The 27288-nt window shown below is 45.4% G+C and overlaps 1 protein-coding gene across 1 annotated transcript in view; it reads right to left on the reverse strand.

Annotated features, from left to right (window-relative positions):
* ITPKA (inositol-trisphosphate 3-kinase A) overlaps positions 1-27288 on the reverse strand; it is a 153527-nt gene that overhangs the window by 24223 nt on the left and 102016 nt on the right. Inside the window, exon 3 of the mRNA XM_075330756.1 lies at positions 15867-16080. Coding sequence (XP_075186871.1) covers positions 15867-16080 — 214 coding nt within the window. The remainder of the gene's footprint in view (positions 1-15866; positions 16081-27288) is intronic.

Genomic DNA, 27288 nt, shown 5'->3' on the forward strand with positions numbered 1-27288 from the left:
TTGTTCTTATAGAAACCATCTTGTCTTATAACTGAATGTCATAGGGTTCAGCTAACATTGATGGGCAGGGAAGTTTCACATTTCTATACACACCCCTGCGGCTCTTATTGGTGCATAGTTCAGAGGAATTATTTCTTTGTGTGGGATACTATATAAAATGGTCACATGATGTAATTAGTTCTTTGTGTGGGATACTATATAAAATGGTCACATGATGTAAGAAAGCAGAAACGTTCAGTACACCACAGAGCGTGTGTGCTTTATTGATTTCCCAAGCGCTTGCAAAACAAATCTTATTAATTTGGAGTTCCAATAGCATAGAAGGGTGTATTTCGTTATTTTATGGGAAAAACATTTCTTTATTAAATTATATCAGGGGTGGTGACAGCCCCCATTGCCATACAGCTAACTTTTGCGACTTAGGTCAGTTTCCTCAATCCATTAGTCATGGACCATTTTCGCATCGGAAAGGCCGGCCCGACCTCTGTGTTTCCCAACCTGAAATAAGTGCTTCACGAGCATATATGAAGCAGTCAGCTCAGGTCTGGAGACCAGTGTACGGGTAGGGTCTTCCAATTTGGGCAAGGCTCATGTCTTGCCTTACTGCAAGTCATACTGAGCAACTGTTTTAGATTTTGAAAAATAATGTAAGGTTTCCTAGTATCTGAACTTACTGAAAAACATTTGTGTAAGCCCACTGACAGAACCAGCAGAATACGGTAATTAACCAAGCTAGGTCACCCGCATTTAACCTGCGGGTCAACAGATATAACAATACATTTTATTTCAACTACCTCGAAGCTTCAAGAAATTGAATAAATTAATTCAAGTATGTGCAAACATAATAAACAATTAAATCTGAGTGTATCCTGGAGGCTAGCATGTGAATAATAATTAGAAATTGGGAGTGTTTTAAAAAAAAAACATGGAGCTGCTTTCAGGTATGTAATCGGATTCGGTTTCCTGCTCCCTCCCACCCCATAACTCTAGAAGTGAAAACTGGTTGAGTCTCCGCTGCTGCTACTAGTGTCTATAATTGTCTGCAGCGCTGAGATCACACCTACAAAGCTGCAGCCAATCGGTGAGGTCAGCGGATTGTGCCATCCGCTCCGGAAGACCTGAGAATTGGTTGCAGCTCTGTTGACGTGATCTCAGCGCTGCAGACAATGATAGATTCAACACTGGACCTGGGGAGGTTGAGCAAAGCACAGTTCATTCATATGTATATATATATATATATATACATATACATACGTTATCCACAGCTGTAAAAGCATGTATGTATATATATTATTATTATTTTTTTTTTAAACCATCTGTAGCTGGGGAACGGGTTATCCACAGCCACAAAAATAAATAAATAATATATATATACACACATATATATATATATATATATATATATATATATATATATATATATACACACACACACACACACATATTATATATAAATATATATATACATACATATATATATATATATACACTTTTTTTTGTGTAATTTTATTAATTTATTTATTTTTTAGGCCATCTGTAGTCGGGAAACGGGTTATCCGAAGCCAGAAAACCCCGTTAACAGTTATCACCTATAGAAAAGAAATTTGAGGTTGGTGGTGGTCTGACCATTTCCCAAAAATGGGGCATGGCCTATGTGTGCCACTGCTCCATTGGTATATACTTGTATAGTCGAGTACAGAGCTGCAAAATTAAGAGGAAATCTTATTATACCATTTACATGGCACTGTGTAAATTATTATTAATAAAAATTTGACATTTTGGGTATGTGCACAAATTTTCTGCATGAAATCTGCACCTTCTGGCAGAAAAACGCACAAAAAATGCATGTAGTTTTAGTGATTTTTTTCCATGCTTGTTTTTTAGTGAAGTCAATGGCTGGAAGGCCTAAAAAACGTAGGAAAAAAACACCCCAACAATTGACATGCTGCAGTTTATTTTGCACCAAAATCTGCCAGGGAAAAAGCAACATGTGTACAGGACTTCAGAAATCTCATAGACTTTGCTGGCATAAGGATAGGTATGCAGATTTTGGTGCAGATTTCTCAAAAAATGCACCGTGTGCACAAGCCCTTTATAAAATGTGTTTCTTTTAATGTAAAAAGTGTATTGTCCAAGCAGAAAGTAATGTAAAACAGTCCTATAGAAATACCATATATACCGTAGGTCAAATTAGGGAAGATGGAGGTGAAGCTATGTTAATAGTAAGTGCACACGTCTCACTGCAGTAATCAAGGTTAATGTGTTATTAAAACAGTGATGTAGGAAAGTCATTATATCTTGTTTATGGACATAAAATATATTGTTACGGGTTCATTCTGGGCGTTATCGGTCTACACCCAGCTAGTCATCAGACTGAATCATAGTCTTATTGATTCAGTTGTATAATCAGTGGCCAAATATGGTCCAGCAATTATAAACTACAGCGGGCCATAAAGATGAGACAGCCGTCGCTCATCAGAGTTATTTTTCCTGACTCCCCCATACGCATTACTCACACTCCATGGGTTCATTGCTGAGCCTCCACCACAACTTCCAGTGTCTGTTATTGGCATAACGTCGGCAGTGCTGCAGCCAATCACTGAACTCAGCGACTCAGTGTAGCTCTACCCATAAGCCGCTGAGTTCACTAATTTGCTGCAGCGCTGTTGACAGAGATGTCAGCGCTGCAGACAATAGCAGAGACAGAGATTCAGGGAGGGGAATAAAGAAATTTATTTTAAAAATAATGTATAGTAAACTTTTTTTTTTTGTAGAAAACCCTTTTAATGGGAAAAGAGGAGAAAGCCCCTGTCAAAATCCTCTGCTGGCGGCGTATCTTTCCTGAAAACGACAGGACCAGCCTCTGAAATTCCAACTGCCCAATTGTTCAATAGTCAATAGTAGTAGTAAGTAGTAAGGCCTCAATATACACAGTACAGACCAAAAGTTTGGACACACCTTCTCATCTCTAGAACAACTGTTAAGAGGAGACTTTGTGCAGCAGGCCTTCATGGTAAAATAGCTGCTAGGAAACCACTGCTAAGGACAGGCAACAAGCAGAAGAGACTTGTTTGGGCTAAAGAACACAAGGAATGGACATTAGACCAGTGGAAATCTGTGCTTTGGTCTGATGAGTCCAAATTTGAGATCTTTGGATCCAACCACCGTGTCTTTGTAGAAAAGGTGAACGGATGGACTCTACATGGCTGGTTCCCGCCGTGAAGCATGGAGGAGGAGGTGTGATAATGTGGGGGTGCTTTGCTGGTGACACTGTTGGGGATTTATTCAAAATTGAAGGCATACAGAACCAGCATGGCTACCACAGCATCTTGCAGCGGCATGCTATTCCATCCGGTTTGCGTTTAGTTAGACCATCATTTATTTTTCAACAGGACAATGACCCCAAACACACCTCCAGGCTGTGTAAGGGCTATTTGACTAAGAAGGAGAGTGATGGGGTGCTACGCTAGATGACCTGGCCTCCACAGTCACCAGACCTGAACCCAATCGAGATGGTTTGGGGTGTGCTGGACCGCAGAGTGAAGGCAAAAGGGCCAACAAGCGCTAAGCATCTCTGGGAACTCCTTCAAGACTGTTGGAAGACCATTTCCGGTGACTACCTCTTGAAGCTCATCAAGAGAATGCCAAGAGTGTGCAAAGCAGTAATCAAAGCAAAAGGTGGCTACTTTGAAGAACCTAGAATATAAGACATATTTTCAGTTGTTTCACACTTTTTTAAGTATTTCATTCCACATGTGTTAATTCATGGTTTTGATGTCTTCAATGTGAATCTACAATTTTCAGAGTCATGAAGATAAAGAAAACTCATTGAATGAGAAGGTGTGTCCAAACTTTTGGTCTGTACTGTATATATCTGATGGACAAAATTTCTCCTACTGATATTGTATGTAAAATAAAATCATAGCATCATAGTAGTAGTATCTGACTCAGCCTGAAATGATATACACTATATATAGTTATACAGTTAGGTCCAGAAATATTTGGACAGTGACACAATTTTCGCGAGTTGGGCTCTGCATGCCACCACATTGGATTTGAAATGAAATCTCGACAACAGAATTCAAGTGCAGATTGTAACGTTTAATTTGAAGGTTTGAACAAAAATATCTGATAGAAATTGTAGGAATTGTACACATTTCTTTACAAACACTCCACATTTTAGGAGGTCAAAAGTAATTGGACAAATAAACCAAACCCAAACAAAATATTTTTATTTTCAATATTTTGTTGCGAATCCTTTGGAGGCAATCACTGCCTTAAGTCTGGAACCCATAGACATCACCAAACGCTGGGTTTCCTCCTTCTTAATGCTTTGCCAGGCCTTTACAGCCGCAGCCTTCAGGTCTTGCTTGTTTGTGGGTCTTTCCGTCTTAAGTCTGGATTTGAGCAAGTGAAATGCATGCTCAATTGGGTTAAGATCTGGTGATTGACTTGGCCATTGCAGAAGGTTCCACTTTTTTGCACTCATGAACTCCTGGGTAGCTTTGGCTGTATGCTTGGGGTCATTGTCCATCTGTACTATGAAGCGCCGTCCGATCAACTTTGCGGCATTTGGCTGAATCTGGGCTGAAAGTATATCCCGGTACACTTCAGAATTCATCCAGCTACTCTTGTCTACTGTTATGTCATCAATAAACACAAGTGACCCAGTGCCATTGAAAGCCATGCATGCCCATGCCATCACGTTGCCTCCACCATGTTTTACAGAGGATGTGGTGTGCCTTGGATCATGTGCCGTTCCCTTTCTTCTCCAAACTTTTTTCTTCCCATCATTCTGGTACAGGTTGATCTTTGTCTCATCTGTCCATAGAATACTTTTCCAGAACTGAGCTGGCTTCATGAGGTGTTTTTCAGCAAATTTTCCTCTGGCCTGTCTATTTTTGGAATTGATGAATGGTTTGCATCTAGATGTGAACCCTTTGTATTTACTTTCATGGAGTCTTCTCTTTACTGTTGACTTAGAGACAGAAACACCTACTTCACTGAGAGTGTTCTGGACTTCAGTTGATGTTGTAAACGGGTTCTTCTTCACCAAAGAAAGTATGCGGTTATCATCCACCACTGTTGTCATCCGTGGACGTCCAGGCCTTTTTGAGTTCCCAAGCTCACCAGTCAATTCCTTTTTTCTCAGAATGTACCTGACTGTTGATTTTGCTACTCCAAGCATGTCTGCTATCTCTCTGATGGATTTTTTCTTTATTTTCAGCCTCAGGATGTTCTGCTTCACCTCAATTGAGAGTTCCTTAGACCGCATGTTGTCTGGTCACAGCAACAGCTTCCAAATGCAAAACCACACACCTGTAATCAACCCCGGACCTTTTAACTACTTCATTGATTACAGGTTAACGAGGGAGACGCCTTCAGAGTTAATTGCAGCCCTTAGAGTCCCTTGTCCAATTACTTTTGGTCCCTTGAAAAAGAGGAGGCTATGCATTACAGAGCTATGATTCCTAAACCCTTTCTCTGATTTGGATGTGAAAACTCTCATATTGCAGCTGGGAGTGTGCACTTTCAGCCCATATTACATATATAATTGTATTTCTGAACATGTTTTTGTAAACAGCTAAAATAACAAAACTTGTGTCACTGTCCAAATATTTCTGGACCTAACTGTATATGATATGTACTGCACATTGACAGTGTATAGTGACTGTAGAGTTGATGGTTCCTTGGCTTTCTGTACACACATGACCATGGGTTCACCACTTTCTGTTCTACAATTATGTATTAACTGCATTTTGCAATTAGTTTTGTTAATGTGCTCTTCCTCTATATTTACACACAAAAAAATCCCAGCAGATTTTTTTCTTCATCACCAGCGGGTTCTGTTCTGTTTTCTTGGCAAAAACAAAGAAAATTACAGTAAGGCCCCCTTCGCACATCCGTGTTTGCAGAACATGTGGTGTCGGTTTTCACACGTACTCGAGTCACATTCACAGACATTCATTAAAATCTGTGCTGGTTTTCACACCGACGTGTCTTCACATGATGTGTCCCTGTGAATCACATGTGTGTCCTTGTAATCCACATGGAGACATGTCCTTTTTTTAGCGTTAGCATGTATAGCAAGTGTCAATAGAAGTCTATAGGTCCATCAAAAACACGTTCAGCACACTAGTGACATCCTTGCGCCGTCGGTGTGACATGGACCAGAATTAAATGCATTCAAGAAATAAAGATTTTTCTGCGTTAAAGATGTTCAAAGATGATAGATTTTACAGCTATTAGCCATATAATTCATTGGATAAACGGCGTGGGGTCCCCCCTATTTTTGATAACCAGAAAAGGTGAAGCAGACAGCTGAGGGCTGATTTTATCAGACTGGGGGGGCCCATGGTTATTTGGCCCTTCTCAGCCTAAAACTACCAGCCCACAGCCGCCCCAGAAGTGGAACATCATATTAGATGCGTCACCCCAGCTCTGCCTGATTGCCCTAGTGCAGAAGGAATCAGGATAATGGTAGTTGGGGTTGATGTCAGCTGTGTAGTAACAGCTGGCATCAAGCCCTGGTGTTAGTAATGGAGAGGAGTCTATCAGACACCCCCATTACTAACCCAATAATAAAAAAAATGACGTGAAAAAATAATTTATTTCAGTAAACACTCACTCAAACTTTCCCTCGTTTACCATTTTGATTAAAAAAAAAACCCATGCAGCACCTCCATAGTCCACCAAATCCATTGTAGTCCAAAAAAGGGTATCTGAAAACCAAACAAACATACAAAACAAGACACCTATCCCCGCTCACTACATGATTCAAAAGAGAAAAAAAATCCCAGCTAGTCCGAAGTACTCCAGGGATTCCAAAGAACAAAGTCTACAGAGCAAAGTTCTGACACACCATAGACTTTGCTTACAGGCAATTCTGGGTTAGGCTGCGCTGCGTCAGACCCAGCGCATCTGATGAGAGGAGACATCAGTAGCCAGGTGACCAAGTCACTCAGGGTCATGCTTCGCTGTGTGTGACTTGGCGGCTCTGATGAGCGGTAACGTTATTGATGTCACTGCTTCTCAGAGGCGCCACGTGTCATGCAGTGCAACCTAGCATTGCCTGTAAGCAAAGTCTATGGAGTGTCAGAACGATGCTCAATAGACTTTATTAATTGGAATCCCTGGACAACGTGGAACCAGCTTTGAGGGTTTTTTTTCTTTTGAATAAAGTGGTGAACGAGAATAGATGTGTAGTTTAATTTCTCTTTGTATGTTGGTGGGGGGTTTAATATCCCTTTCTGGACTATGACGGATTTGGTGGACATGGTGGCTTCCATTGACTGTGGCAGAGCAGCATGGGTTTTTTCTTTAAATAAAATGTTAAACGAGGGAAAGTTTCGGGGAGTGGTTATTGAAGTAAATTATTTTTTGTGTTTCTTTTTTTTTGGGATTACAGGGTAAGTAACATGGTGTTTGCTAGATGCTTGTCCAATACTAACACCAGGGTTTGTTGCCAGCTGACACTACACAGCTGGCATCAACCCCATAAAGCATTACCCCAATTCTCAACACACCAGGGCAATTGGGAACAGTTGAGGCAAAGCGCATCTGTGATGAGCCACTTCTGTGGCGACTGAGCGCTGATATTTTAAGGCTGGGAAGGGCCCAATAAGCATTGATCTCCCCACCCTGACAAAATGAGATCGCAGCTGTCTGGTTCACCTTTGCTGGTTTTCAAAAATGAGGTGGTTACTTGGTTAACAGCTGTCAAATCTATCCACCTGTCTATCTATCTATCTATCTATCTATCTGTCTGTCTGTCTTATCTATCTTTGCTCATCTTTAACACATATAAAACCATTCATTTCAGTGTCAAGAAAATGCATCCATATACTTCCCATGTAGAGCTGCTTCAATGCTCATCTGCATTGAACCTTTATATCATTTCTCATTTCATTTTGCCCCATACTTGTATAAAAGAAATGTAAAAGCCAAAGAGATGGAGAAGTAACTTCGCTCTAAAGGGGGCTTTACACGCAACGACATCGCTAACGAGATGTCGTTGGGGGTCACGGAATTCGTGACGCACATCCGGCCTCATTAGTGACGTCGTTGAGTGTGAAACGCACGAACGACCGCTAATGATTAAAATTACTCACCTAATCGTTGATACGTCGTTCTAATCCCAAATATCGTTGATGGTGCAGGACGCAGGTTGTTCGTCGTTCCTGAGGCAGCACACATCGCTACACCCCAGGAATGAGGAACAACACCGTACCTGTGTCCTCCGGCAACGAGGTGGGCGTCACTTTCTTTCGGCTGCTCTCCGCTGCGCCGCTTCTATTGGACGGCTGCCGTGTGACGTCGCATTGACGCCGCACGAACCGCCCCCTTAGAAAAGAGGCGGTTCGCCAGCCACAGCGACGTCGCTAGGCAGGTAAGTATAGTGTGACGGGTCTTAGCGATGTTGTGCGCAATGGTCAGCGATTTTCCCGTGAGGCACAACCGACGGGGGCGGGTGCTTTCACCAGCGACATCACTAGTGATGTCGCTGTGTGTAAAGTGGCCTTAACTTTACTTACAAAAAGTCAAATCCTCGTACATCATTACCTCCCCATACAGTAGTTTCATTGACTTAATCCTGAAGAACATAGAGTCTCAGGAATAATTTTCATGTCATGATTTAACATATTCTATTTCAGTCAAGTGACCGCTGCAGCTAATCACAGGCCCCAGAGGTCAGGTGGCCAAAGAACATCTATGGTAGGAAGACCACTGGAGTAGACAGAGCTGGATCCACAAGTAAATATGTCTGATTCTTCATGGTGCTACTTGTAAGGTTTTTTATTTTTTTTTTTAAAGGTAAGAAACCCCTTTAACAACAGTGTTTTTTTTTTTTTGTTTCTTTGTTTTTTTTTTTATCTAAAGGTATCCACGTTATAGGTCAGTCAGAAGAACTGGTTATCAATAAACATTTTCTGGACATTGTGTGATGACAGTTTTTTGTATGATCAGAAGCCACTCCTGTGCGATATTGGTCAGGCCATGTTCAGTTATGTCTCTGATATGGACGCATACAGAGGTTTATTTTTTGGAAAATCTAGCAGAAGAAAAGTAATTCTTCAGCTCAGACAAAAGGGGATCATTGTAAGTAATCAACATTCACTTGGTGACCCCTCACCAGAACAGAAAGCCAGAAGACACCAGCAAGGGAAGAGTGGTGAGGATCACCAGAAGCAACACAGAGGAGACAGAAGTGTCTGGTTGGCGAGTTTGGTTTCTTTGTTCTACACTATACCATCGTCTTGGGTCCATTGTTAAAACATTTTTCAAGTAACAACCCCTTTAAGGAAAGACATGACATACAATTCCAACAGAGCACTGTATGGTGATTCCCTGCAGCTCTCCATAGGGGAAGGTTGGTCTTCCATAAAGCTGAGTGTAATGCGGGCTTTACACGAGACGATATATCGTGCGATATGTTTTAGAGGTCATGGTTTTCGTGACGCACATCCGGCATAGCGCACAACGTCGTCTCGTGTGATACCTACGAGCGACGAAGTATCGCTCACAAATCGTGAGTCGTGTACTCGTCGTTAACTTTCATAATATCGTTTTTTTCATGGGTGCAGGTTGTTCATCGTTTCCGTGGCATCACACGTTGCTCCGTGTGACACCACGGGAACGATGAATACAGCTTACCTGCGTCCCACGGCACCCGCCGGCTTAATGGAAGGAAGGAGGAGCGCGGGATATTTACATCCCGTTCATCTCCGCCCCTCCGCTTTTATTGGCTGGCTGCCGTGTGATGTCGCTGTGACGCCGAACATCCCTCCCACTTCAGGAAGTGGACGTTCGTCGCCCACAGCGAGGTCGTCCGGAAGGTAGGTATGTGTGACGGGGGTAAACGAGTTTGTGCGCCACGGGCAGCGATTTGCCCGTGACGCAAAAACAACGGGGGAGGGTACGATAGATCGACTCGTGTAAAGCAGGCTTAACACTCGCCGCATGAGATGGTAAAGTGGTGAGCAGGAGTGGACCCACTGGACCACAGGGAGATCCCGGGTTTACCCTTAGTGGGAGGTTACCCTCCCAGGGTAGAGACCGGGTGTCACGAATCGGCACCGCCATAGCCGCAGGCAGCCGGCTGCGGTTCCAGTCACGCCCAGGTGCCAGCCGCCGTTTTTGTTTTTGGCCGTGCCTCGGGTCATCCAGCTGGCTGCTTCCTCCACATCTAAGTGTGGAGAAGCGTCTAGTGCACATGCGTGCGCCGATTTACCCCAGCCAGAGCCTAAGTCTAGTGTTTCGCGTAGTGAGCATGCTCAGCCTGACTGTGCCATTTCTGAGGCTAAGTCCTCAGTTCAGGCTACTGAGCATGCTCATACACTTAGTTCGAAAAGCCTCTTTGCACAGGTACTTGGACATCGTGCCATGTCGAAGTCCTGTGTTGTGCCTACAGAGCATGCTCAGGGTGATAGTCTGATTTCGGACCTTAAGTCCGTTGTGTTGTTCAGGCTACTGAGCATGCTCAGGCACTTAGTGCATTGGAGGCTAAGTCCGGGAAGGACTTCACTGGGCATGTCCATGAGGTGGCAGGCCCTGATAGGCCAGAGGGCATCAGGTCTCCTGATGACGTGGCCACTCTGGACTGGCTCACGGAGGCCCGCCCCTATGACCTGGCACCCCACCATTGGTCGTCAGATGATGACTGGTGAGGTGTTTAGGGTGTGGCTGCCATGAGGTCATTAGTGACGTGGCGGTGCTGGATAGGCCGCTGGTGATGTCACTGATGACGTGGCACTCCGCTATTGGCCCCTGGAGGTGCCATTGTGGTCCACCCTGGGTTTGGGGCAACCTAGGTTATAAATGGGGCTGGAGACAATATGGAAGTGTGCAGTCTTCACCTATGCTCAGACAGAGGACACCTCCATGTTAGAGCCTCATTGCGGCATAAGCCTTTAGATTGGAAATGGTAGTCAGGGTTAGGCGTCCGGTGCTTGTCACGCCAAGACACCCGTGGCTCAGCACGTTAGGGTCAGGTGCCGGGCTTCCACCTCCTACCGTCCAGTCCTGCTAGTGCAGCCCAGTGGAGTCAACTGGGCTGCGGCTGCTGCCCCACCTGTCCGGTTGTGCCCTCTACACGCACGGACAGTGTATCCCAGGACCCCTGTGGCGTTAACAGGAAATTCCTGGGCTGGGTGAGTGGGCCCTGTGACGCTAATAAGGTTCACAGTCTCCTGATCCAAGTGCTATTTATCTTGGATCTACTTCTTCACAAGCGGAGGAAGTGAGGGATAGGGTAGTGTAAAACATTATAAATAATGCCTCTTCACTCTTCTGTTGTGCTGAAATTCAGCTTTTATTGATATGGAAGTTAAATTACCTTTAAACATTATTCTGTTATTCTAAAAAGCAACAAAGTTCAGTACAGCTGTACTTCCTATTTCTCACGAAAAAACATTAACTTTAAAAAAAATTTCTTGTGGAGAAAAGAGAAAGCAAAAGTATCACATGAAACTAAAACTTGACGAGTTTGGTTTTCTTTCCTTAAACCTTACCATAAACACTGGGGCTCATGTGATTAATGTCTACAGGAAAATTCCAAGTAATGATCTGACACAGACATTTTCTTTAACTGGAAATATTAGGTCAAAATGTTGTAATGCACTTGTGTCCCTGTTTATGCATGTCAGCCCCAGCCAACACATGGTTTTATAACAGCAGGTAGAAGAATACTCATCCACCGTGCCGGAAAGTCATCTTCTCATCAGCATTGCAGAACTGCATTCTGCTACCTGTTGCCGCCACAAGAAAAATGAGCCTCATAGGGGCTTCTATAAAGGCAATCTGTTACCAGATTTTTGCTACCTCATCTGAAAGCAGCATGATGTAGACAAAGAGGCCCTGATTCCAAAGATGTATCACTAAAGGCCACTTTACACGCAGCGACATTGCTAACGAGATGTCGTTGGGGTCACGGAATTCGTGACGCACATCCGGCCTCGTTAGCGACCTCGTTGTGTGTGAAACGCAGGAACGACCGTTAACGATTAAAAATACTCACCGTATCGTTGATCGTTGACACGTCGTTCTAATCTCAAATATCGTTGCTGTTGCAGGACGCTGGTTGTTCGTCGTTCCTGAGGCAGCACACATCGCTACGTGTGACACCGCAGGAACGAGGAACAACATCGTACCTGCGGCCGCCGGCAATGAGGAAGGAAGAAGGTGGGCGGGATATTCTGGCCCCTCATTTCTGCTCCTCTGCTTCTATTGGGCGGTTGCTTAGTGACATCGCTGTGATGCCGCACGAACAGCCCCCTTAGAAAGGAGGCGGTTCGCCGGCCACAGCGACGTCGCTAGGCAGGAGTATGTGTGACGGGTCCTAGCGATGTTGTGCGCCACGGGCAGCAATTTGCCCGTGAGGCACAACCGACGGGGGTGGGTGCTTTCACTAGTGATATCGCTAGCGATGTCACTGTGTGTAAAGTGGCCTTAAGTCTACTGGGTGCAGCCGTTCTGACACATTCAGAACTTTTGGATTTTAGCAATGCAGCAGAGACTAGAAAATTAACCCCGCCCACACCAGGCTCTGTATCATAAATTAAGGAGCAGTTTGTGCAGCCAAAAGCAGCGATCTTCTGCAGGAACACAGGGATGAGATGAAGCAAAGCCGAGGTCAGAGTACAAGCCGGAGGTCAGAAGCCAGAAAGTCAAGTAGGGTACACTGGGGGGGAAGCAGAGCTGAGGTCAGAGCACAAGCCACAGCTCAGAATCCAGGAAGTCATGTAAGGTACACTGGGGGGAAGCAGAGCCGCGGTCAGGGTATAAGCTGGAGGTCAGGAGCTGGGGAACAATGTCAGAGTCAGGGACACGGGAGGAGAGAGATAACAACAGGTCCAGGGTAGGAGGGCAAGATCAAAGCACAAACGGGAGCCAGAGCACTTACTGCAGACAGGAACTATGACTGGCGGCGTTCCGGGTGTGCCTGCTTCCTAATGAAGCAGAGCAATCACATGAAACAAAGTGGCGGAAGAGCGAGGTCCTGCCCAACACCAGCGCAGGAACCGAGGACGGGAAACCACCCGTCCACCAACGCAAAATACAAAACAGAACCATGACAACAGGATTGTCTGTCACCCGTGACACAGAGTTTCTTTACAGTTTTCTCGGGGGGGAAGGGGGGAAAGGAGTGAAAGTGCACGCCCCCAGGGAAGACTGAAAAAAAACACTCAAGTGTAGTGCATGGATTTTCACAAGGTATTTAACATTTTTTTTTTACATTTTTTAATAAGTGATAGAATTTTTTTAAGTATGAAAGATCAGCTAGGAGGAAGAGGTAAAAGCACACATCTCCGCGACTCTGAAGAAATACCCAGAAATAACCAGCAATCTAAACGAGAAAGTGCACACACCTGAATAGAAGTGAAAAAGGAAGTGTTACGTCACCGCCGGAGTCTGCTCCATCGACTTCTACTCCGACCGCCAGGCGACGCCGTGTTCCTGCCGTGGATGGTGCTGGTGATGGGAGACGAGTCGATGCCAGCAGCACCGGTGGGCGCAGGCTCCGCTCATCCACTGGTCTGGGTTATCTTGGGATCTGCAGTACTACTGGCTGACTATAGGTGGCGTGTGTCTTCCAGCTGAAGTTACCATCATTCTGCTACAGCCAATGGGAAGACACAACACACTTCTTAATTCCCCTCCTGTCTGCTGACCACTGCCAGAGATAGTTCTGATTTTCCTGGCTCCTGTTACGTCCTGTTTTGTTTGGTTATTCCTGTGTGCTGACTTCTGCGTGTTTCTGACTACCCTTCTGCCTGCTGTTTTTGTACCTCGCTGCCCGATCCGGTTTTGACCTCTGCTTGTTCTGATTACGTCCTTGCCTGCCGATTCTGTCCCTGTTCTGCTATTCCTGGTTTGACCTTGCCTGACGACTACTCTCATCGGACTACAGCCTGCCACAGGTGGTGATCTCCAGGGCCCTGTGTAATCCCAAATCCCTGTATAGGGGTTAAAGGGTTTCAGGGTTCTGGGGGTCCTGCTTGGTGAGTGGCTTCCCTCTATCCTGTCCATTACAGCCCGTCTGAGTGTGTGGATCCAGGCAGGCATTACAGGAAGGTTAGGCTGCTTTCACACTACGTTTTTTTTAACATGCGTCATGAACGTTTTTTTGCTGTAAAAGTGGATCCTGTTTTTACAAAGAAAAGCGCATGCAAACGCATGTGTTATTTTGCAGGATCCTGACACTTGAAGTTTAGGGGCGGGCATTGAAGTCATGTGATCGGGAGTGAGGGGAACTGAACGTGATAGACTGGGAGCCGGTATCTGACAGCTGCGGACGCTGGTAACCAAGGTAAACATTGGGTAACTAAGTGAAGTGCTTTGCTTGGATACCCGATATTAACCTTGGTTTCGAGCGTCCGCAGCTGCTAGGAGCCGGGCTGCCTGCTCCCTGCACACGTAACCAAGGTAAACATCGGGTAACTAAGCGAAGCGCTTTGCTTGGTTACCCGATATTTACCTTTAAAAAAAAAAAACAAGATAGCCAGCACTAAATGTGCCCTATAGCACTAAAAATTCCAAACTGTACTTATTAAAAATTTTAGATTTTTGGCAAAAAAATTGCAATTTCTTGAGCTACCCCGCCACTTCACGGCAAATCTCTTTGGGGCAGTCCTATCCTAATATATGTTTTATATCAAATGTGCCATACGGCCTCACATAAGAAAAGTAGAACTGTTCTTAGCAGCACTTACTGTTGGGTGTTGGGTGTTTTTCAGTCCCGTACCCATGACTGAATCATGGCTGTGCAAAGCAAACACCAAGTAAGTGCTGCTAAAAACAGTTCTCCTTTTTTCATATGTGAGGCCTTATGGCATATTGTATATACAAATATTTTAGGATAGGACTGCCCCAAAGAGATTTGCCGTGACGTGGTGGGGTAGCTCAAGAAATTGCATTTTTTTTGCCAAAAATCTCAAATTTTAATAATAAGTACAGTTTGGAATTTTTAGTGCTGTAGTGCACATTTAGTGCTGGCTTTCTTATATTTTTTTTTTTTTGAAAACCTGATAAACGCCTTAATTAATTGTTAAGGGCGCTTTACACGCTGCGACATCGCTAGCGATGGCACCCGCCCCCGTCGTTTGTGTGTCACGGGCAAATCGTTGCCCGTGGCGCACAATATCGCTAGTACCCGTCACACGTACCTACCTTCCTGGCGACGTCCCTCTTTTTTTAAGGGAGAGGTTCGTGCACCGTCACAGCGACGTCACATAGCGGCCCGCCAATAGAAGCGGAGGGGCGGAGAGCAGCCGCATTAACAACACGCCCACCTCGTTGCCGGAGGACACAGGTACGCTGCTGTTTGTCGTTCCCGGGGTGTCACACGTAGCGATGTGTCCTGCCTCAGGAACGACGAACAACATGCGTCCAGCACCAGCAACGATATTTTGGAAATGAACGACGTGTCAACGATTAGGTGAGTATTTTTGATTGTTAGCGGACGCTTGTACGTGTCACACGCAATATCACGAACGAGGCCGGATGTGCGCCACGAATTCCGTGACCCCCAACGACATCTCGTTAGCGATGTCGTTGCGTGTAAAGCCCCCTTTACACTGTTTAAATTGCACCCTCAATAGGAATAAGTCTAAGGTAGAGTTCAATAAGAAAATATGCTAAATATCTAAATCAGCCAAAAAAGAAATAAAACTGGGTCATTATTTGCCCCCTTACCCTCGGTACTGTTACCATGGTGATCCTGCCTAACGTAGATAAAATATGGCCTTGATGCACATTGTTCAATAACTGTTGTAGTGTGTAAAATGTCACTGTGTGGGCAGGGGAAGGATACAGAAAAGAAGAAGCTACGACGTACTATAATACAAACTACGTCTTCGGACACCCACCTGACGCCCATCTTACAGTCCATGACACAAGGCTCGTCAAAGTTGTTAAGAAGGTCGTCCAGTTGGATATAACTTTCCCCGTCTCGTTCTGTCTCCCCATGGAAAGTGGGAACGCAGGAGGCCAGAGGGTCCTTCATCAGCAGCTGAAAGCAATTTTTCTCATTTTCTGAGTAACGTTTTAAAATCGTCCCCCCGGCGGCAGCTTTAAAGCTTCCTGCAAAACACAAATTATAGGCAGAGCGTTATTACAATGTGCTGTCATAGAAATATGTATGGCCTGCAGCACGGGAGATGTGGACAGATCAGAAGAAAGAATTAAGAATCCAGACAATTGTCCTCATAAAATTTGACGTTGATATCGTTGTATTGTCCAACGACTCACTGAAAAGGGTCATATCAAATCCAGTTGTTCCCAACATACCCAAACCACAACCTATTGTCCTATTTCTATGGGAGGGAATAATATAAGGAGGCTAAGAAATTAAAAAGAACAGGAAAATTCAGCTCCACGAACTGTGCAATCTTCTTTATTTGGCTAGATAAATCCATAGAGATGATCATATGAAGCCATGTTTAACTCTTTTGTTATCTGTGGACTTAAAGGGGTTGTCCACTATTAGGACAACCCATTAATTTCTCACCCCCTTCTCCCTAGTGCCAAGGCCCTCCATTGTATTATGGCCCCGAGTTCCCTGTGTGTTGCAGCACCTGCTGGGGTTTTCCTGCTACCTGGCCAATGGAAGAGGGCAGTGGCAATCACATAATTTAAATCTTGATATTAGTGATTGACAGCAGCATTTAAATGGTTAAATATCAGTGATGGGAGATACCTCAGGTCACTGCTGTTCCAGGAAGATGTCGGCTATATATCACAGCCATCATCTCCTGGGTTTGATGCTGGATCGGCTCCTGACCCCGCTTTCATATGTTGAGGGCGGGGGCCAGCTTTCCCCGTCGCAGGGGCTGCTCGGGGAGGTCGCGCTCGGATCTGGTGCCTTCTCCTCGGTGGCTCGAGCGGGCCGGACCCGGGGCTCGAGCAGCGCTCCTCGCTCACGAGTGAAAAGGGTGGGGGAGTTGGATTTTTGGGATGGATGTAGTGTTCGTGACGCCACCCACGGGTTGTGGTGACAGTGGGCACCACCGCTGCTGGTGACGGGGTTCCCGGGAGCGATGTCGGGGTGCAGCTAGGTGTTGGCCCCTCCGTGGGTAGGGGCTTGTGGTCCCAGGGCCTGGTAGGAGGTTGAATTCCTCAGGATGGGTTTTGGCAGGGTGCAGGGTTGCGGTGCAGCGCAGCGCGGTGCCGGATGGCACTGGTGCACTCACTCAGACACAGATGGACAGAGTCTCTGGTAAACCAAACGGCTGGATGGACGGGGCCCGCAGCCGGCCGCGGTGCCCTCCCCAGACGGGTTGATGGCGGCTGTCGTTCTCTGCACCTGTGTTTTGTGTCTTGACCCCAATGCCTGAGCACCGGGAGTCCGCTCCCCAATGTATATGTGCCTGAGGAGCTCGTTTGCCCGCAGACGCTGGCCCTTTGGATCTCTGGTCCTTGACGGTGGCACTTATCCGGAACGGTTGGGCTGTTGCCTTCAATCGGGACTTGGGTGGGAATGAACCCCTGAGGTCCAGACCGCTATCAGAGAATTTGACTAAAGGTTGGCTTTAAGCCTAGTCGGGGTCTGAGTACCCTGCCTGGTGCTTGGCTTCAATCTGCTCCCCGGTTCGGTACCGGCGGGCCACCGCCCGACCCCGGTCCTACGGTTCCGCTGACCTTTGCCAACTCCTGCAGACGGCCACCACCGTCTGCCGACCTTGCTGAATGTGCCTGGGTTCCGACCCAGACATCAACAGTTTTCACTCCTCACTCACTACAGACCGTAACTGGACTTACTGTGTGTTTCGCGCCTCCAGGCTGTGAACTCCTCGGTGGGCGGGGCCAACTGCCTGGCTCCGCCCCACCTGGTGTGGACATCAACCCTGGAGGGTGGCAACAAGGGTTTAATGTTTGACTGGAGTGCCCTGTCCAGGGAAGGGGGGGGGGGGTGGGTGTCTGGTGTTGTGTAGTGACCTGTGACCCCTGGGGTCCAGGGCGTCACACCTACATGCCAATCGCAACATGTGGCATATGAGTACATCACAAGCCGGGAAGAGGTAAAAGTTTACTATTTAAAGCATTATTCCCAAAAAACAAAACTGTTGTAGGTCCCCAGTGATCCCTAGGTTGGGTCTACCTCCTTCTCTGCCTCTCAGGCACATAGACTTCTCCGTGATCGCGTCCGGTACACGGGACTGCTGTCTGCCATCATGGCTTTACTACAGTTGAATGCTTTACGGTGGTGCTTCCGCAAAGCATTCAACTGCTGTAAAGCGCTGACAGCAGCAGCGGCTCCGTGCATCGGACGTGATCATCATTGGGTACTTTTTGCGGTCCGCAGGCACATAGACCCCTCCATGATAGTGTCCAATACACAGCGCCGCTGCTGCTGTCAGCCCTTTACTGCAGTTGAATGCTTTGCGTCGCCACCGTAAAGCATGCAACTGCAGTAGAGCCAGGACGGCAGACAGCAGTCTCGTGTACCGGACACAATTACGGAGAAGTCTATGTGTGTGAGAGGCAGAGAAGGAGGTAATAAGATACAAGGGCGGGCCAGAGGGATGCGCTACCTCTCTGATAGTCTTGGAGACAGGGAGGGCTAATTATACACTCTATAAGATGGCACCCAGCGTATAAGACGACCCCCGACTTTTGAAAAGATTTTCAGGAGTTAAAAAGTCGTCTTATATGCAGGTATATACGGTATTGTATCTTCAACATAGTCCACTATCTATTTCTGAGGCAGCCATGTAATGCAGAGATGGAGACTTGAGAGAGATCTTCACTGGGTGACAGATATATGAGCAGCAGACCACCCAAAAAATAGAAATGGCTTTTCTGAAGGGTATGACTTAAATAAAAAAAAAACAAAACTAACTTTTTGAGAACCCAGATTAGGCCATCACTCTCCATGCTTCATACATCGCACCCATTGGCATCCATCACTTAAAACATGCCTAAACTCACGTCTGTAACCACAAATTTGCAGGATTTAAGGCACAGCGAGAAGGCAGCGAGCATTGTAGAGACATCAACCAAGCCTTTTTGGACATCATATCGACCAGTTGGGACGTACTCTTGGACTCCTCCAGATAATTATAATAAGTAGCACTACAACGTCAAAAAAGTTGATTATATGATTATGCTGGGAACTTTGCTTAAAGCGGGCTTTACACGCTACAATATCGTTAATGATTTATTGTCGAGGTCACGTTGTTTGTGACACACATCCGGCGTCATTAACGATATCGCAGTGTGTGACTCTTATGTGCGACCTAAACCGATCGCAAAAGCGGCCAAAATAGTTTGCCGCGGAGAGGTCGTCCTAAAACAAAAAATCGTTCTCTTCTAGTTAGCGATGTTGTTCCTCGTTCCTGTGGCAGCACACATCGCTGTGTGTGACACCGCAGGAGCGACGAACATCTCCTTACCTGCCTCCACCGGCTATGCGGAATGAAGGAGGTGGGCGGGAAGCTCATCTCCGCCCCTCCGCTTCTATTGGACGGCTGCCATGTCATGTCGCTGTGACGCCGCACGACCCGCCCCCTTAGAAAGGAGGCGGATCGCCGGCCAGAGCGACGTCGCAGGACAGGTAAGTCCGTGTGACGGGGGTAAGCGAGGTTGTGCGTGACGAGCAGCGATTTGCCCGTGTCGCACATCCGACGGGGGCGGGTACGATCACTTGCGATCTTGCTAGCGAGATCGCAGCGTGTAAAGCCCAGCGTGTAAAGCCCTCTTAAATCTTGGGGGTTCCACTAATCAGAATTACATGAAAAATGTGGTGGTATGATTAGTTTCTAGGGGTAAATCCTGTTGTCAGGTAACTCCATCCCATATATAAATATATATAAATAGAATTTGGCCTGGAAACAACCTGTTCCATCCTTGAGGAGGGTCAAGGATACTGCTTCTCATCATACGGCATTTCTTAATCTAACGATTGGCTTATGATGTTTTTACTCTTTATTGTAGATTAACAGCCTTGGTTTCCTAAGCACGACTTGTACAAAAGTAAATCATTAACTGGCGGCCAAGGTTAGAGCCAGGAATTGCCAGGTGCTCCCCACTGCTACAAAGAAATCCTCCAGACGTCTGTTTTTTTTTATCTGTGTACTATTAGTATTTTCTATGGACAGATTCATGCACCACAATAGTCCATGTGAAGTCCATGTGAAGTCCATGTGAAGTCCATGTGAAGTCCATGTGAAGTCCATGTGAAGTCCATGTTATTTGGCGGACTGAGTGGTCTGCAAAGAAGAAACACGAGCAACGTCCAAGCTCTGATAAGAATCAAGGGTTGAAATCACCCAGACAAGTCCCTGGGGTGGTGAGAATCTGACTGTGCATTGTCATCCTTCCTTAACTTTGCAATGGGTGGGGGAAGCTTCACATTTATTATATTACAGTGTTCACACTGACTTTTTCTCAGAAGTTAAAAATGCTCATTTTTCACATACCCTGTGTGCAGAATTATTAGGCAAGTTGTATTTTAGAGGATTTTTTTTTATTATTGATCAACAACTATGTTCTCAATCAGCCCAAAAGACTCCTAAATATCAAAGCTTAATATTTTTGGAAGTTGGAGTGGTATTTTTTTTAGATTTGGCTATCTTAGGAGGATATCTGTTTGTGCAGGTAACTATTACTGTGCAGAATTATTAGGCAACTTAATAAAAAACAAATATATTCCCATCTCACTTGTTTATTTTCACCAGGTAAACCAATATAACTGCACAAAATACAGAAATAACATGACATGCAAAAACAAAACCCCAAAAAATTAGTGATCAATATAGCCCCCTTTCTTTATGATGACGCTCAGCAGCCGACCATCCATAGATTCTGTCATTGCTTGATCTGTTTACGATCAACATTGCGTGCAGCAGCCACCACAGCCTCCAGACACTGTTCTGAGAGGTGCACTGTTTTCCCTCCCTGCAGATCTCACATTTTATGAGGGACCACAGGTTCTCTATGGGGTTCAGATCAGGTAAACAAGGGGGCCATGTCATTATTTTTTCATCTTTTAGACCTTTACTGGCCAGCCACGCTGTGGAGTAGTTGGATGCATGTGATGGAGCATTGTCCTGCATGAAAATCATGTTTTCTTGAATGATACCGACTTCTTCCTGTACCACTGCTTGAGGAAGTTGTCTTCCAGAAACTGGCAGTAGGTCTGGGAGTTGAGCTTCACTCCATCATCAACCCAAAAAGGTCCCACAAGTTGATCTTTGATGATACCAGCCCATACCAGTACCGCACCTCCACCTTGCTGGCGTCTGAGTCGGAGTGGAGCTCTCTGCCCTTTACTGATCCAGCCTCTGGCCCATCCATCTGGCCCATCAAGAGTCACTCTGATTTCATCAGTCCATAAAACCTTTGAAAAATCAGTCTTAAGATATTTCTTGGCCCAGTCTTGAAGTTTTATCTTATGTTTCTTGTTCAGAGGTGGTGGTTTTTCAGCCTTCCTTACCTTGGCCATGTCCCTGAGTATGGCACACCTTGTGCTTTTTGATACTCCAGTAACGTTGCAGCTCTGAAATATGGACAAACTGGTGGCAAATGGCATCTTGGCAGCTTCACGCTTGATTTTCCTCAATTCATGGAGTTATTTTGCGCCTTTTTTGCCCAACACGTTTCTTGCGACCCTGTTGGCTATTTGCCATGAAACACTTGATTGTTCAGTGATCACGCTTCAAAAGTTTGGCAATTTCAAGACTGCTGCATTTCTCTGCAAGACATCTCACAATTTTGGACTTTTCAGAGCCCGTCAAATCTCTCTTCTGACACATTTTGCCAAAGGAAATGAAGTTGCCTATTAATTAAGCACCCCTTATATAGGGTGTTGATGTCATTACACCGCACCTCTCCTCATTACAGAGATGCACATCACCGGATTTACTTAATTGGTAGTTGGCTCTCAGCCTATACAGCTTGGAGTAGGACAACATGTATAAAAAGTATCATGTGATCAAAATACTCATTTGCCTAATAATTCTGCACACAGTGTAGAAAACACTTCAGGAATTTCTTAGTTTTTCTGGAGTTTTGTAAATCTGAAGTGTTAGTTGTTTTTCTTTTAGCATTATTGTGGGTCATTTCCTAAGTGTTTTTTTAACATTTTATTCCCGGTAGTGTTTTTTATGTGGTTTTTCAGTGTTTTTTTTTTCCCCCTCAATTAAAGATTTTATTGATTTTATGATTAGAAAGATCAACATAGAATCAAACATAGATTTCCAAAAATATATATAGCATCAACGTATAATATGATATAATAAATATCACATCAACGTATAACATTCTGTGTTAAGGTAGTAAAATAAAATGAGAGTAGAAAGGTTTAGAGCAGAAGTAGAGTAGACCATAGACCATGAAGGATGGAGGGTAGAGCATGAAGGAAGGAGGGTAGGCCATAGACCATGAAGGAAGGAGGGTAGACCATAGACTATGAAGTAATGAAGTAAGGAGGGTAGACCATTAATGAAGAAAGATAAACAAGAGACCATGAAGAAAGGAGGATAGACCATGAAAGAAGGAGGGTAGACCTTAGACCATGAATAAAGGAGAGTAGACCATAGACCATGAAGGACGGAGGGTAGACCTTAAACCATGAAGGAAGGAGGGTAGATTATAGACCATGAAGGCAGGAGCATAGACCATAGACCATGAAGGAAGGATTGTAGACTATAGCCCATGAAGGAAGGAGGGTAGACTATAGACCATGAAAAAAGGAGAGTAGACCATAGACCATGAAGGATGGAGGATAGACCTTAGACCATGAAGGCAGGAGGGTAGACCATAGACCATGAAGGAAGGTGGGTAAGCTACAGCCCATGAAGAAAGGAGGGTAGACCATACACCATGAAGGAAGGAGAGTAGACCATAGACCATGAAGGAAGGAGGGTAGAAAATAGACCATGAAGGAGGGTAGACCATACACCATGAAGGAAAGAGGATAGACCTTAGTCCATGAAGGAATGAGGGTAGACCATAGACCATGAAGGAAGGAGGGTAGACCTTAGACCATGAAGGAAGGAGGGTAGATTATAGCCCATGAACGAAGGAGGGTAGACCTTAGACCATGAAGGAAGGAGGGTAGACCATAGAGTATGAACGAAGGAGGGTAGACCATAAACCATGAAGGAAGCAGAGTAGACCATAGACCATGAAGGAAGGAGGGTAGAAAATAGACCATGAAGGAGGGTAGACCATACACCATGAAGGAAGGAGGATAGACCTTAGTCCATGAAGGAATGAGGGTAGACCATAGACCATGAAGGAAGGAGGGTAGACCTTAGACCATGAAGGAAGGAGGGTAGATTAAAGCTCATGAACGAAGGAGGGTAGACCTTAGACCATGAAGGAAGGATGGTAGACCATAGAGTATGAACGAAGGAGGGTAAACCATAGACCATGAAGGAAGGAGGGTAGACAATAGACCATGGGGATCACATCGGACCATGAAAGCTTTGTGGAGATGAGCAGAAAGATACAAATAGTTTTAAACGCACATGCGAGAGGAGATCACTGCAGTATATTCAGTGGGTTTTTTTCACTGTTTTCGAGCCTTTTTTTTAACTCTATTAAACCCCTTCCTGACATGGCCAATTTCTGCTTTTGTGTTTTCATTTTTACTCTCCGTCTTCCAAATGCCATAACCTTTTTATTTTTCCATCCACATTGTTATTTGGTGACTTGTTTTTTTACCGGATGAGTTGTATTTTTATACAATGTCATTTACTTTACCATATGAAAAAGTGAAAAATGGAAAAAAATGCAATTGTGACATTATTGTTTGGGTATTATTTTTACGATGTACATTGTGTGGTAAAAATGGCCTGGCAACATGATTCTCTTAGCCTGTACAATTATGAAGATACCACATTTGTTCAAGTGTTTAATTATTTTAGGGGTGCAAAAAATTGGAAATATGTAATAAAAAAAATTGTCTGTGTCACAATTTTCAAGAGACGTTTTACTATTTATTGTCGATGGACCTGTGTAAGAGCTTATTGTTCGTGGGGTGTTTTTATTAATATCATGATGGGATAGATCATTTATGCATAATTTATTACAGCATTACACCATTTATAATAATGTATTACTCCTTATTGCGGCATTAAATAAATAAGCAATTTTTTCATTTTTTTCATTTTTAAGAAGTTTACCAATCAGGTTAAAGAGGACCAACCACCAGGATTTTCCTATATAAACTAAAGCCAGTGCTATACTGGGGCTATCATGCTGATTCTACACATGCATTTAGTTGTGAGATCGGATGGATACTTTCTGAAATTCAGGCAAGTAAAGTTTGTGAAATGCACTATTACTTGATTGATAGGTGCTGCAGAATATGTAATAGGTGGGCCGGGTTTGCTAGTTATTCCCACCCCTGTCTGCACATCTGTCCTTCCTCCCTCCCTTGTCCCCCTGTAATTACAGAGACAGAGGGAGGAAGAAAAGGCAGCAGACAGGGGCGGGAATAACTAGCAAAACCCGACCCACCAATTACATATTCTGTAGTTGCTATCAATCAAGTAACAGTGCATTTCACAAACTTTACTTGCCTGAATTTCAGAAAGTATACCTCTGATCTCACAACTAATGGTATGTATTTGTGCCGCCCACGTGCCAGCAGCCGGGCTGCTCGGATCCGGATCCGCGGTGACTCGAGGGGTTTCCGGACCCAGGGGTCGTGCGGCCTCTCAATGTAAGGGGGCTATATACAGGGGGACTAGAAAGTTCATGACGCCACCCACGGTGCGTGGTCAGGTGAGGGACCACCGCTGCCGTTGGGAAGCCCAGTGACGGTGGTGTGTGGCAGCTTGGTGTTTAACCCCTCCGTGGGTATGGTATTTTGTGTCCCGGGGCCCGTTGGATAGATGGTGTGTGGGTGCCGTTGGGGGTAAGAACAGGGCTTTTCAGTGTACTCAGTCCAGGAATAACAACACCGACAGCTTGTAAACCAGAATTCTGAGCACCACTGCAGCTTGTAGGAAGCACGCTGGGGTCCTTGCCCTTGGTGTTGCTGTTAGCCTGTGGCCCTGTCCTTGGCACCTTTTGTCTTTGTTGGACCCGTGGGTATAAAACTCTTCGGGTCCCGCTCAACCGTGTGGCTAACCGAGTGAGCTTGCTCTCAGGGTTCACGCATAGGACTTCTTTGGACTGTATTGGGAAAGTCCTATCCCATCGGTGCGCTAGTACCCCGATTTTGGAGCGGGTTGGGGATGACACTTGAAGTCTTCACCCCGTCGGGTAAATTACCGGAACGCGTGAAGCTACTTTCCGGCCTAGGGTCCACATACCCCGTCGTGCCCTGGCCCCTTCCCGGTGATAGCTCAAGGCCACCGGCTGCCCTCCTCGGCAGTCCGTGCCCCTTGATACTGTCCTCTGCGACCGGGGTTCCAGCTCCTACCGGGCCCAGACCAACGTCTGCCACCCAGGACTCAGGAGCTCTCCTCCGTGACTTCTCCTCTCAAGAGTCACTACACACACTGCCCTCTTTTTGACACTTTCCACCTCCCCTTATCAACCCCCAATTGGGTGGCCCTATTCCCTTCAGGCCCCCCAATGGTGTGTCTGGTGGGTATGGTGTGAAGTGATTTCCCAGGATTTTGATTGGCTCAGCTGCTAGCAACACCAAAGGACCAGGACCAATAACCAAGGAGGGTGGATACTGTGCAGAAGGGCAGATTGCACAATACCCTGTGACGACCTGATAGGCCAGGGTGTCACATATAGAATCAGCATGATAGCCCCAGTATAGCACTGGCTTTAGATTATATAGGAAAGTCCTCTTTAATAAAATTTATATTTTGACATCTGACTATTTTTCTGAAATGTTCTCAATATTGTTATTGTTAATGGGGTGTGATTTGGATTTTTATGTGTTTTTTTCATATTTTTCAAAACTTTTTTACTTATTACTCTAATTGTTAGACACCTTAATGGACTTGAACCGATCAGAGTTTGGTCCAATTTTCTTGGATGAGAAGAAGACAGAATTTTGTTTCTATATTCTCCAATGTCAGCCGTGAATATCCGACAGCACTCGGATGGGATGTTATGTGAGTGTGGCTGATTTTTGTGAATGGACCCATTGACTTGCATGACCGAGTGCGATCAGACGATTGGATGCAACTCGGATATGCTGTGATTTTTTTACTCGGGATTAACTTGGTCCGATAAAAAATAAAAAAAATCGGCCCCATAGAATAGTATTGGTCTAAGGCTGCTTTACATGCTACGATATCGCTAGCGATGTCGCTCGTGAAAGCACCCGCCCCCATCGTTTGTGCGTCACGGGCAAATCGCTGCCCGTGGCGCACAATATCGCTAGGCCCTGTCACGGACTTACCTTCCTAGCGACGTCGCTGTGGCCGGCAAACAGCCTCTTTTCTAAGGGGGAGGTTCGTGCGACGTCACAGGGCAGGCGTCCAATAGAAGCGGAGGGGAGGAGACCAGCCACATTTATGACACGCCCACCTCATTGCCGGAGGACGCAGGTAAGCTGTTGTTTGTCGTTCCCGGGGTGTCACACGTAGCGATGTGTGCTGCCTCAGGAACGACGAACATGCTGTGTCCACAACGACCAACGAGATTTTGAAAATGAACGTGTCAACGCTCAACGATAAGGTGAGTATTTTAGATAGTTAACACTCGCACCTAGCTGTTACACGCAACGACGTCGCTAACGACGCCAGATGTGCGTCACGAATTCCGTGACCCCGACGACATATCGTTAGAGATATCGTTGTGTGTAAATGGGCCTTAAGTGCGATCCAATGTACTGTCAGATCACACTCGCACCGACAATATGGCTGTGTCTACGAAGCCCTAGAAGGATCCATACAATGGTGGCAAGAACCCAGCTGGATGTGTCTGAAGGTGTCATTCAAGGCTGCAGAGGCGCTCAGGTTTCTGCGTACAATCTGGCAGGCAGCATCCAAGTTACCATGGACTTTAGATAATCTTATCAATAGAAAGAACATATTACGCTTTTTCACATGAGAAATAGAACAGAGTGCTGAGGGTGATGTCACCGCTGATGGAGGACTCCAGCTGGGATCGCGCAGCTCCGCTTATCGCTTCCCTCACTGTACAGAGACGTGTTTATGGGAGGAAATCCCCTGACTAATGCACACAATGTTCAGACACTGTACTACATGGATTACTACACTACATGCTTAAAAATGTAGCTTCATGTTTAAGAAAAAATAAAAAAAAATGATTAAACCACTATTAGAAAGTATTTTTCTACATGCAAAATAATGGATCTAATGGCAGAACATTCAAGGGAACCTGTCACCAGATTTTTCCCTATGAAAC

This window comes from Anomaloglossus baeobatrachus, chromosome 12, assembly GCF_048569485.1.
Source record: "Anomaloglossus baeobatrachus isolate aAnoBae1 chromosome 12, aAnoBae1.hap1, whole genome shotgun sequence".
In the NCBI taxonomy this organism is placed as follows: domain Eukaryota; kingdom Metazoa; phylum Chordata; class Amphibia; order Anura; family Aromobatidae; genus Anomaloglossus; species Anomaloglossus baeobatrachus.